General features: G+C 56.8%; 1 protein-coding gene across 5 annotated transcripts in view; it reads right to left on the reverse strand.

Annotated features, from left to right (window-relative positions):
* UACA (uveal autoantigen with coiled-coil domains and ankyrin repeats) overlaps window positions 1-12,398 on the reverse strand; it is a 39,564-nt gene that overhangs the window by 24,319 nt on the left and 2,847 nt on the right. For 4 of the 5 annotated variants that reach the window (XM_038147198.1, XM_038147196.1, XM_038147194.1 and 1 more), the window contains exon 1: window positions 2,821-2,967. The exons of the other annotated variant lie outside the window; for it this stretch is intronic. In XM_038147198.1, the coding sequence (XP_038003126.1) occupies window positions 2,821-2,877 (57 nt within the window). In that variant the 5' untranslated portion in view covers window positions 2,878-2,967. Of the gene's footprint in view, window positions 1-2,820; window positions 2,968-12,398 lie in introns of those variants that run through there. 5 annotated transcript variants of the gene reach the window in all.

Below are 12,398 nucleotides of genomic sequence, written 5' to 3' on the forward strand. Positions count from 1 at the left end.
CAATGGTTTCCGCTAATTATACGGCAGGTTTGGTTTCTGTTAATTAAACAAAACCCAGCACCACTTTTCCCAGAGGAGAAAGGATTGGTAGGAGTTTTCACATGGTTTTCTATCTGCCCAAGCCCATCACCTGCCCCCTGAACTGTGGGGATCCCTCTCCTCGGGCTGCAGCTCCAGCTCTGCTCAGAGCCCCACCAGGAACCCCGCTGGTGGCTCCCCAGTGACTCCAGGTGTCCCTTCCCTGAATTCCAGGCTCATCACAAGGGCCAGGCAGGTTTTACCCCAGCTGAGACTGAGCAGAGCCCTCCCCAGCTGTTCCCCCAGAGCTACAGCAATCATCAGGGGCCTTTTCCCCTGCAGAGGCCACAGTCAGAGCTCGGCTCTGAACGTCCACTTGCAAAGGTCTGAGCAGAGAGAAGAGGTTTGTTTTGCAGAACAACAAACCAACCCTTCCCCAGTCGGCTTCTCAAGAGAGACCACCCTGTGAGCATCTCACAGGCGCAGACACGCTTCCCAGCTCTGCTGAAGAACACACGTCCTTATCCCAATCCAGGTCCCAGACACACAGTTATGGTGTCAGGATGTATTCTGGAATCTCAGAGGCACGGGCAGTGGGAGCTGCTGCGGTCCCAGTGGGATTGAGAACGTTAATTAAGATCTTTTCCATAAGTGCTGGTGGATGAGGCATGTCCTCTGACCTTTGTGCCCCTCGGAAGCCCACGTCCAACTTTCCAGCCTGCCCTCCTGCTAACGACAGGCATTTGTCTCACTATGCAGAGCACTGAACAGGCTGCTCAGATGATTTTCCAAGCACCATCAGCCAGCTGGAGCTGGCAAAACCAGCTAATTCCACCTTCAGGTTCAGGACAACCATGGGATTGGTAATAACCAACACGGTTTTTACTTTCTGCTGCTTTTCGTGGCTTCCCTCCATCACAAACCAGTAATAAAGCCATTCCCATCAGAAGGCACGTAACTACCACCTTCACCTGGAGGAAAACTTCCAGCAGCAGGCTGGATTAGGTTTCTCTCCACCCCCCAGGAAACAGCACTGGGTGGGGAGAGCAGAGGGATGAGGTTTCCCAAACAGGCAGCTCCTGTGCGCTCCTTTCACGCAGGATCTCTGAAGCTGCCGCTGGCAGGGCTCCCACCCACTTCCCCTCCTTCCCAGCAGAACAGAGCCCGGCTTCATCCCACCACCTCCCCCCCGAGAACACCCACCCACCGGCACGGGTCTGTCCCCCACCGAGAAGATTAAAGGTTGCTATTTGATGAGATGGTGGAGTGACCACACACCCAAACTGTGTAATAAACAGGGGAAGTGAGTTTACTATGGAGAAAAATCCCTGTTTTTACAGGATCCTGCTGAAAGGAATCTCCCTTCGCGTGTTTTAGAGTAACTTCAGCTCTCAAAGGTATTAAGGCTGCTCAAACCTCCTCTGAAGAGAGGCTTTATTGGAAGTGAAAAATCTCCACGTCTATTCAAAACCAAACACAGGTGCTGCCAGTCTTTGTTTGAATGTAATTACCGGGCTAATTTGAGAATAACAAACAGCTCTAAAGTACAGGACAGCTAATGAACACAGAGCAGCGCCAGCCCACGCATGACAAATCCTCATAGCAGCCTCATGAATCACTGCTGAGCTCCGTGGATCCTGGGGCACGGGGACGGGAGCTGTCATCTGCCAGGGGATCCGTCAGCAGCTCCAGCTCCTCCCCACCGGCTCTGCCCGTCAGGTAACATCTTCAGAGCAGGATTTTAGAGATAGCCAGTATCTCAAAGGACGGCTGATAAAATCCAGTGCCTCACATTCACCTCTCTGTCCCGCTACTCCTCGTAGCCAGCGGCGAGCTCAGCAGAGGAGCCCAGGGATAGCTCGGGATGGATTCCCGGGAAGCGTGTACCGAGCGGGCACGATTAAAGATGATTTACCGCGCCAACAGCTCCCAAACACGGCTTTCTCCAGTTACAAAGACCTCCCCCCCCTCAACAAAAGCCATCCGCAGGCATGAATGAAGTAAAAATAAAGACCGAGCAAGCCAGTCAAAGCCAGCTAAAACCAGCCTCAATTTTGGAAGGCGGACAACAGAGAACCGCACCAGGACAAAGGTGCATTTCCAGAGGCTCTGCCGGCCCCAGAGCGGATGGCCGGCAGTCCCAGCCGCGTGTCACCGGCTCCCTGCCCGCTTGCTGGGCAAACCGTCCAGCAGAAGCGCTCCGGTTCCGCCGCACCAACTCCTGGGGCACAACCCGCTCCTGCCCGCGCCCCGCACACGCACCGAGCGGGCGCCGGGGCGCTGCCGGCCGCGCTCCGCACCGCTTTTTGGGAAAAAAAAAAAAAAAAAAACAAAAAAAAAACCAACCAAAAAACCCCAGGTTTTTGGAAAAAAAAAAAAAAAAAAAAACCTTAATTAGTGCTGGAGCCAGCGAGCAGCGGGCGGGCACGGGGAACCGGGGGCAGCTCGGGGAGCGCTCAGCCCCGCTCCTCCAGCCCAGCCCGGCCCGGCGCGGCGCCCCGAGCTCGGATGCCTCCCCCGGAACCCGGGCCCTCCTCCCCCGCGATACCGCGGCTGCCCTCGCTCTCCGCTGCCAGCGGAGTCCCCGTTCCCCGGGAAGCCGGAACCCCCCGTGCTCTGCCCCTCCGTTCTCCGCGCCCGCACAGCCGGACCCTCCGTTCTCCGCCCCTCCAAACGCCGGGACCCCCGTGCTCTGCGCCACCCCAGGGAACGGGACCTCCCGTGCTCTGCCCTGCCAGCAGCCGGGACCCCCGTGCTCTGCCGCACCCCCCAGCCAGGCGGGGGCCGCGCCCGGGCACCCACCGCGCTGCCCGCGATGACCGCTTCGTGCTTCTTCAGGCGGGACTTGAGGCTCTTCATGGCGCGGCCGCGGGCGGGGGGCGCGCACCGCACCGGCCCCGTCGCGCTCCCGCCGCCGCCGCCACGGCCGGGACGCGCCCGCCCCGCCCCGCCCACTTCCCCCGCAGCCAATCGCCGCCCGCCCTCGCGGGCGCTGCTGCCAATCAGCGAGCGGGGCGGAGGGGGAGGGACTTCCTCGTGGTGGAGGGGTGCTGGCGGCGCGGAGCCGCCCGGCCGGCAGGGGGCGCGCTGCGAGAAGGGGGCGGGCGCGCGGCGGGCGGGGCGGCGCTCTGGCCCGCGGCGGCCCCTCAGAGCACCACAGAGAGGGCGCCGGGATAAACTCCGGGATAACAGCCGGGAAAAACCCCGGGATAACCCCCGGGACTGGTGTACCTGGTGCCGGGGGGACCCCGCCTCCGTCCCTCCAAGTACAGCTCCCGGCTGAGAAGGAAGCTCAGAGCCCTGCCGCTCACCTGCAGCGGGCCATCCGAGCCAATGGCGCCGTGCAGACAGTGGCTGCAATAAACGCGACGTGTGTGCACAAATGTGAAGGGGTCGGGCAGCGGAGCTGGGCATAGGCAGCGGTTTAAACAACACAATGAGCTCCAGCCTCGGCGGGAGCATGTCCGAGTTTGAGTTCAGTTCTGCTTGTCCCAGCTCTTACTTACTGTCCCCTTCTCACCCCGTTTTCCTCACATCACACTGCACCCATAACAGAAGGTTTTAAAGCTTATCTGAGATTTATTTAATTATAGCCCATGGGTTGGGTTTAAGGCCTCGCTTATTAGAGCAGGAACGGGGCTGTTTGATCAATGGATCTCTAATATAAGCAAGGCTGGAGGTAAATGTCACTGCCTTTTAATCAATCTGGCCAAACCCTGTTCAAACACTTGGGTTACTCCATAGGTGGCCTGTTCAGAAGGAAGGAAAACGGTGCTGTAAAATATGAACTCATTTTGTGCACTGCAGGGTGGCTGGGGAGTCTCGGGAGCTCCGGAATGGAAACCTTCCCCTGGGCACTCTGCCCCCTGGTCCAGCACGGATTAATCCCAGATTTGGGCTCTCTGGAGACACGCTGTTTATGCCCCAAACACCATTTGGAGTTTGTGGTGTTTTTCTCCCTGAAGAGCCACGTCTCAGGCAGCATCTCTCACCAACAGAACTCCAGCATGCCCTGGAGCAGGAGTCACAGCTCCAGACACCTCTCACCAAAAGTTTACCAAAAGTTTCAGCTTTACAAAAATACTGTCACGTTCCCAGGACCGAGCTAGCACCAGTAGCTTTCCCCTTTTCCCACCAAATCTGTGCTGTTTAAAGGAAGCTCCTTCTGAGTCATTCCAGTACGAGGGAAAGCAGAGTCTTAAAAATAACTCCTTGCTCTCGAGTCAGTGCCGAGAAGCTGCACGGGGCAGTTCCAAGTGCTCGGCCAATTCCGGCGCCGATCCCTGTCCCCTGATAATCACACACTTCCATGTGTTTGCCATGGCTCTGCTGAGGGCTCAGCACCGAGAGGATGGCACCTATCCTTGGGCTCAGCCAGGGCTGCTCTGAGAGGATGGCAGTGGGAGGATGGCAGTGAGAGGATGTCACTGGGAGGATGGCACTGAGAGGATGGCACCCAGCCTTGGGTCCAGCTGTGTCCCACTGGAGCCCATCCCAGGGAATCATGTCCCGGGCACACCACGGTTCTCGCTGGCCAGCTCCGTGCAGGGTAGAACCTTCAGCCAGAGCAGCTGGAGCAGAACCTTCCCGTTTTTCCCCTGCTGTCAAAGCAGGAAGTTCCCTATCTGAACACCATCTCCCAGCCCGATGTGTCAGCGCCAGAACAAGATGTTTCACGTTGAATTTCTGGAGCCTGACTTGTGGGTGTGAGTGGCAGCCCCGGGAGCCCAGCTAACCAAGCTCACCTCACAGTCCCCAGGCCAGGCCGGGCTGTTCCAGTGCAGTCTGGGCAGATTCCACGTCTGGCCCTTCCCTGGCCACGCTGCCAGGACTATTCCCTCATTCTGGACACTTCTGCAGGCTTTTTCTCCAGACTTCTCACTTTGCTCTTCAAATTAATTCAGGCTGCTGCTGTTAAGATTCTTGGCATGTAGCTCCCACTACATCACCCCTCTGCACGCCCCATCCCCTCTAGATGATTAGCTGGATGATTTATCGTGGAATCATAAAATTCTGGAGTGCTTTGGGTTGGAAGGGACCTTAAAGGCCATCCACTTCCAGCCCCTGCCATGGGCAGGGACAGCTTCCACAGACCTGGTTGCTCCAAGCCTCTTTTTTGTTTCTGGTCCCTGGTTTTGTTTTGCTTTCACCATCACTCCGTTCCTGGTTCTTGGCTCCTGTCCCTCATTGTCTGGCCAGACGTTCTCCCAGCTCTCTTGGAAGTGAGACGAGCCGGGACAAGCCAGCCCGCTGTGGTTCGTGTTCCCAGCGCGTGGGCACCGAGAGCAGAGCACAACCTGAGGCTGGGGAGACAAGGTCACTTCATGCTTTCCAAACAGAAATCTGCAGCTCCTGCTGGAGATCTGTTCCCCGCTCTCCCGAGCTCCGTGCCTTCTCTGTCTGTGATTTTACCCTTCAGAGCACAGGTTTCCTTGGAGCAGTGGCTGACACTGCATTGACTCAGGGCCTGGTGGATGCTGTGCCTCAGCAGTTCCGTGAGCAGACCCGGACTGGCGGCTGAGCGCGGCGAGCAGCTTATGCAGCTCCCAAGCCATCACCCTGTGTCTGCTCAAAGCTCATCTTTGTGACAACCTTCGCTTACAGCAGCGCAACAAAGGGGAGATTTATCCCGACAATGTTTGCCTGATAAGTGCCGAGTTAATGGCACACGAAATGTGCTGGCTGGTCCTCCGCAGCCTGGGATCTAATTAATCTCTGGCAAGTTCCCCTGAAATAGAAGCGGGGCTGGCCTGCACATGTAGCAGTCGAGACCAACTAATTGGAGCCAAGCTGTACAGCGAGGCAGCAGGAAGGGATTGCTGCAGCACGGTGGGATTTCCAGAGTTACAGTGCCAGAGCCTGTGTTTCTGCTCCAGTGGAAGAGCATTTGTGCCATTCTCTTACCCCAGTCAGAACTCAGAGAGCTTTCGAATCAGTCACAAAACCACAGAGCTAGGTGGGCACGTGCTCCACAAAATGAGGTGGTACCGACTGTCTGAGTGGGTGAGGCCCATATCCATAGGGATGTGACTCAGCAGCTGGGGAGCCCCCTCTGCACAAGCCATGGCCACATCTGCCCCCAAAAAGAGCTCAGTGAGCTCTGGCTCCCAGCAGTTCCATATGACAGAGAAGCAGATCAGTGTGAATATATTCCACTTCTCCAGGGGGTTCATTTATCAATCCATTTGTAACAGGACATAAAAATCAAACCCCAGCACGACTGAAAGGGAAACACGCTGCTGGCTCTCTGTTTCCACCTGGGTCATTAAATTACCCAGCCACCTCCTGCATCACTTGCTGCCTTAATCATGCGGATAAATTAATCCCCATGCCAGGCACACGCAGAGAGGAGAATATAATTTAATCTCCTTTTGCTCTTGAGCCTGGGAAGAGTCCCAGGCTCCACTGCAAGGATAGAGGGGGCCTTGTTGCCGTGGGGTGTCTGCCACCCCTCTGGGTGCAGTGTCCCCAGCAGGACACACATGTCTGTCTGGTGTCCCCTAGACCCGGGTCCCAGGGTCACACCAGGGACGTCCCAGCAGCAGCAATGACCACGTGGGCAGGAGCACACACACGGTCACTGCCAGGCCCTGGAGCCTGGCTGACTCCCACCTTCCCCAGGGCAGCTCCTGCCCATCCCCAGGTGTGCCAGCCAGGTGTGCACAAACCTGCACTGCTGGATGGGGAGGGGACACGGCCCCAGGGATGTTCAGACAAGCAGTGGGAAGGTTTAACAACACATAGCCAAAGCAAACCGGTGTCCAAGCTCCAGAGAATCATGGAATTGTAGAATTGGAAAAGACCTCTAAGTTCATCAAGTCCAGTTGTCAACCATGCAACACCACCGTGTTCAGCACTGAACCTCATCCTTGAAAGCCATATCCAAGTGGTTTTTAGAACACTTCCAGGGATGATGACTTCACCACTTCCCTGAGCAGCCTCTTCCAAAGCTTGATAACCCTTTCAGTGAAGAAATTTTTCTTAATATCCAACCTGAACCTCCGGTGGCACAACCTGAGGCTGTTTGCTCTTATCCTGTGGGTTGTTCCCTGGGAGAAGAGCCCGACGCCACATCACTACAACCTCCTTTCTCCTCACTCCTTTCACCCCCATCTCGTCCCGGGTTCCCAGAAAGGGAGGAGGAAGGGAACGTGTTTAGACGGCAGCCCGCGCTCAGCGGTGTTTGCACACTGAGCCCTGAGCCCGCCTGGCCTGAGGCCGAGCTCGGGAAAAACAAAGCGTGTGCCAACCTCTCGGGAGCCCAGCGCGACGAGCGAGCGCCCGGTGCCAACTTGGCTGCCGTCCCTGGCTCCTGGCTGCTGCGGAGCAGTGCCCGACAGGCACAGGGAACGCTCGCCCTGCGCACGGAGCCGTGCCCGGAGCCGGCGTGTGCACGAACCGTGCCTGGCAGGAGCTCCTGGAGAACCGCGCCGTGCAGCCAGCGGGGCGGCGCTGGGAGCGGGGACAGGTGGGAAACGGCTTCCCAAGGCTGTACGTCAGGTCAGAAGTGGGTGTAGAAACCAGGGCTGCTGCCTGCTGCCCGGAGAGCCAACAGAACAGACTGTCCTGCGGATTCATTACGGATTATAACACATCCCAAAAGAAGAAAACGCCCCAAAGGAAGGGAATCTGTTTTGGCAGCACAAGAGGGTAAAGTTCAGGTGGTGGATGAGGACTGAAAACAGCTCCTGTTTTTCACCACTCACACATGCTTTCAGGGGAGTGGTGAATCTGATTTTCTGGACTGCAGTAAACTCTTGTTCCAGATGCCAGGAGAAAGTTTTGGAATGTCACTGGGGAAGGTGTACAGTGAAGGCATTTTTTCTTGGGGCTCCAAGCCTTGCTGAGCACATCAGCTGCTGAGAGAAAGCAGATTCACTCTCAGAGAAGTGGAATCCCTGTGCTGAGGCACAGAGAGACAGCCAGCAAGCCCGTGCTCACTGTGGTGGCAGCATCTGTGTGATAAATGGCGTTAATTAAGCAGCACATTCCAGCAAGTGTAAAGGAGCTGAGTTCCCAAGTGAACCAAAGGCAGCATGTGCCACACAGACTGAACTGTGTCACGGTGCTCTGGTCACACCCGAGGGTGGGAAGTAGAATTAGAAGCAGAAGTGGGTGCAAGGGACATAGCAAAAGCTTCTCACGTTCCCATCAGGACATTGCTGCCAACAGGGTCTGGCTCCCCTCACCCCAAACAGAAGTGGGGTTTGCTGCTGCCCTGGTTTATCAGCAGGAGCAGGGAGGCTTTCCATGGGATTATGCAACTCTGGAACATGGAGGCAAAAGGGACCAGGGCTCCTGGGGCTGCACCGGGGGACAGAGCAATGTCGGGAGAAACTCTGATCTCCCCTGGACTGGTTTGATCCTGGAGATAAAGCCTTACTGTGGACTATGGTAAATGGTAGGACAGACAAACAGCAGGGATAAGGAGAAGTGATAAGGAGCCAGAGGAATGTAAAGATCAAAAGGAACTTAACTTGAATGCCTTCCTGCACAGAGCAGTCTGGCCAGGGAGTGACCATGCTGCAGTTTAACTGTTTCATTTGCAGCAAAAGAGAGAGAAAAATGGGACTCAGTGGCAGCAGAGTGTGCAAATCCATCAGAGCACTGGCAGAGCTGCAGACAGGACTTCAGGGAGACAATGCTCTATCTGTGGGGAGCCAGCCCAGCTCAGGGAAAACATCTCCAATAGCTGCTGTCATCAGCACATCTTCCTCCATGCTCACGGATGGGCTGGCCGGCTGTGCTGGAAACCAGGGCTCCCAGGCAACCACGGCGCAGTTTCCAAAGCTTTAGAGTCAGCAGCAAAGGCAAAGCTCTTCCTAAGCTTCTTATCCTTGTGTGTGTGTGATGTCTGGGGTTGGACCATCAGCAGCTCGGAGCCTTGTTTAAGCTCAAATGGATCAACAGTGAAACTGGAGCCTTGTGACCTTCAGTAGCTCCCTCAGCCTCTGTCTCTTCTTGGGAACTCCTGTCAGCACCGGAGAGATCCTGGATTCATTTTTAGGGCGATGAGGAGCAAAGCAAGCAGCATCCCAGGTTAGCAACCATCCAGGCATGCAGGATTTGCAGTGTAATAATAGCAACCCCAGCGTCTCCCACAGTAATCCCAACCAGCAGCGTCTCCTGAAGCCAGAGGAACCCCACACAGCTCCCCGAGCCTCACAAATTAGCTCCATTATCTTGGCCGGGCCTTCCCTGCTCTCCATCTGCTCTGAGCAGTGGGAAACCAGCAGGGATTGAACTCCTGCCTGCTCGAGGGAGCAGCTGAACCTGTAGGAGTCAAACCAGCCTGGGCTCACAGAACAGAGAGAGAGGCTGGGGCATGAACAGCCCCCGGGTGGCACAGCAGAGCAGGGTGACCTGAGGCTGGCACACGACTGTCACTCACACCAGTTACTGCACCCTCAAATTCACGGTACTCGAAACAAATCCTGCGTCTGCTGGTACTGCTCTCTCTTGGATGCTGGCCGATGGCAAAGGGGGCTGAATTTCCTGTGAGTAGGATTCGTTCTGGAAAGGAGCTCCGGCTCCTGCTAGGCAGCAATCTGTGCGCAAATCCGGGAGCTGATCCCGCTGCGGAGCAGAGGCCTCAGCCCTTGGAGCAGTCCTGGGAGAAGGGGCAGGCACGCTGTGTCCTAATTCCCCCGGCACCCCACAGCTCGCTGGACAAAGCCGCGAGGCTGCCCGAAATACCTGCTGGATGGGTTCGGCAGCTGGGAAACCCGAGCCGGCTCCCTGCCGATCTGCGCTGCCCCAGCTATTCAAGGATGGCTTTTCTCAAAGTCCTGTCATTTCAAGGGAAGGCAAAAAATACCCGTGGGCAGAGCACCCAAACAGCCTGGGAACCTGGCCGGGAGGGCTGTGCCGTGCCCTTTTGGCGTGGTGAGTGCCCAGAGCAGACATCGGCCCCTCCAGCACGCCAGGATGGCGCCTGCTGCGGGGCATCCCACCTGGGAACGCTTCCCCGGCTGAGGCATCCCACCTGGGAACGCTTCCCCGGCTGGGGCATCCCACCTGGGAACGCTTCCCCGGCTGGGGCATCCCACCTGGGAACGCTTCCCCGGCTGGGGCATCCCACCTGGGAACGCTTCCCCGGCTGAGGCATCCCACCTGGGAACGCTTCCCCGGCTGGGGCATCCACCTGGGAACACTTCCCCTGCTGGGGCATCCCACCTGGGAACGCTTCCCCGGCTGAGGCATCCCACCTGGGAACGCTTCCCCGGCTGGGGCATCCCACCTGGGAACGCTTCCCTGGCTGGGGCATCCCACCTGGGAACGCTTCCCTGGCTGAGGCATCCCACCTGGGAACGCTTCCCTGGCTGCGGGGGCATGCCACCTGGGAACGCTTCCCCGGCTGGGGCATCCCACCTGGGAACGCTTCCCTGGCTGCGGGGGCAACTCCTGCTCCTCAGTTCAGGGCTTCTTTCAGCTGGTGAGACTCAGCCCTGCTAAGCAGTGTCAGTGCCCATCGCTCTTGGATTCTGTTGTTTGAACACACTTGCCTGCTCAGTCTCTCGAGTGCAGTGGGCCATCTGCAAACTCCATGGAGAAAATAACTTCTGTCCTGCTACAGGGCAGCTTCCACGCTCAAATTCCAGCTCACATCCAGCCTGGGATGCATTCCCGAGTGGCCTCTGCCACAGGAGCCTCTGGAACAATCAGCTGTACGCAGAGATCACAGCGTGTGTGAGCGCACAGCTTCGCTCCCTCTGCATCCCCTGCAGGGCCCGGCAGCCCTCCAGGAGCCTGCAAGTGGGGGAAGAGGCACAGCTAACTCCAAACCCTTTCCAGTTCTGCTGCACTGGGGTGAGCTCTGCCCTAGGGGTTTCCCCTGTGTCAGACTCCACAGCTCCACGTCCTCCTGCATTTCCAGCTCGAATGAGAGCACAGAATCTCAGACTGATTTGGGTTGGAAGGAGCCTTAAAGCTGTGTGCAGTCATTCCCCCTTGTCCTGTACCTCCAGGCTCTTGTTCAAAGTCCCTCTCCAGGTCTCTTAGAGCCCCTTTAGGCCCTGGAAGAGGCTCTAAAATCTTCCTGGAGCCTTCTCTTCTCCAGGCTGAACCCCTCCAGCTCTCCCAGCCTGGCTCCTTAGGGGAAGAACAGGAGGATCCTGAGTTACTTCAGAAATATTAACTCTGAAAACTTGGTAAAAAAGGGCCAGGACAAAGCCAGCAGGGAAAAGTACTGAAACCAGGGAGTGAACAGTCAAACACAAGGTAACAGTAAGTGTTAAACCCCCAAAAGCTCAGGAGATCATGTCCAGGCATGAGAAGCCAAAACCCCAAGAAAAGTCCTTTCAGAATCCCCTCAGCTGGCCAGCCTGGCCGTGTCCCCTGCAGCCCCCTCGGTCACTGCCTCTCTGTGACACCAGTCCCTGGCAGTGCAGTGCCAGGAGCAGCCAGGGCAGGGATGTTTGTGCTCACACTGAGGAGCTGCTGCTGCGCTGTGTCCTCAGTGGAGTGTTCCAGGCTGCTGCACACTCCATGTGCTGGCTCCAGCTGCTCTGCACCTGGACATTCTGGTGTTTGCACCAAGGAGAGAAAGAAAATAACTTGTATTTTAAATAACAGTTTAAATCCTGGAGACCCAAACTTTGGGGAGGACAGCCTGTTGCCAAGCCACCCTAATCCCAGCCTTCTCTTTGTTTAGCATTCCTCTAATGGAATTTGGGCTACAGCTAATGCTGATTAACATTTCCATGTTAGTTATTTCACATAATCTCTTCTCCAGCTGTGGCAGAGCCTAGAAAGGCACCATTTATCCTCGTTCAGTCTCTGCTTCCCAATCTCTTCCCAGCCAAACCACTGGCACTGCAAGGCTACTCTGTTTAGCTGCCCCTAACATGGATCAGTTCCTAACGGCAGGAATGGTGTCCTTTCCCTCTAAACCTCCACGTGGATAAGAACATTGTGATTGCAGGCCGATCCTGAGTGGGAACAGGGCTCCTGGGAGGCAGCAGCACAGCCGTGGCCGAGCTGGACCTTTCCGTGGTGGAGCACTGGTAACTGCCAGCCCAGAATAATCCAGCTAATTTTACACCTGCACTCATTCTTCCCTGCGGGATTCAGCGCCAGAGACCAATGCCTAAAATTAGGGCAGGTTACAGACACGATCCTTAACATGTTAAAAGTAGAAACATGCCCATGGATGCAGGGCTCTCATCCCCACTCGGGCTGCAGGGACATACCAGACACCGCTCAGGGCACCTCCCAGCTTTGGTTACAGCTCTGCTGGGGACAGCCCCTGGCTGCCACACACGAGGGCAGGAGGTGCTGGGGTGGCACGCAAAGTGCCCCCACTCTGCAGGTCACCCACCAAAACTTCAGTCTCCGGTGTCACAGGCGGGCAGACCTGCCGTGCCCCCAGCTGCAGCCGG

The sequence above is a fragment of the Motacilla alba genome, chromosome 10 (genome assembly GCF_015832195.1).
Source record: "Motacilla alba alba isolate MOTALB_02 chromosome 10, Motacilla_alba_V1.0_pri, whole genome shotgun sequence".
Lineage (NCBI taxonomy): Eukaryota > Metazoa > Chordata > Aves > Passeriformes > Motacillidae > Motacilla > Motacilla alba.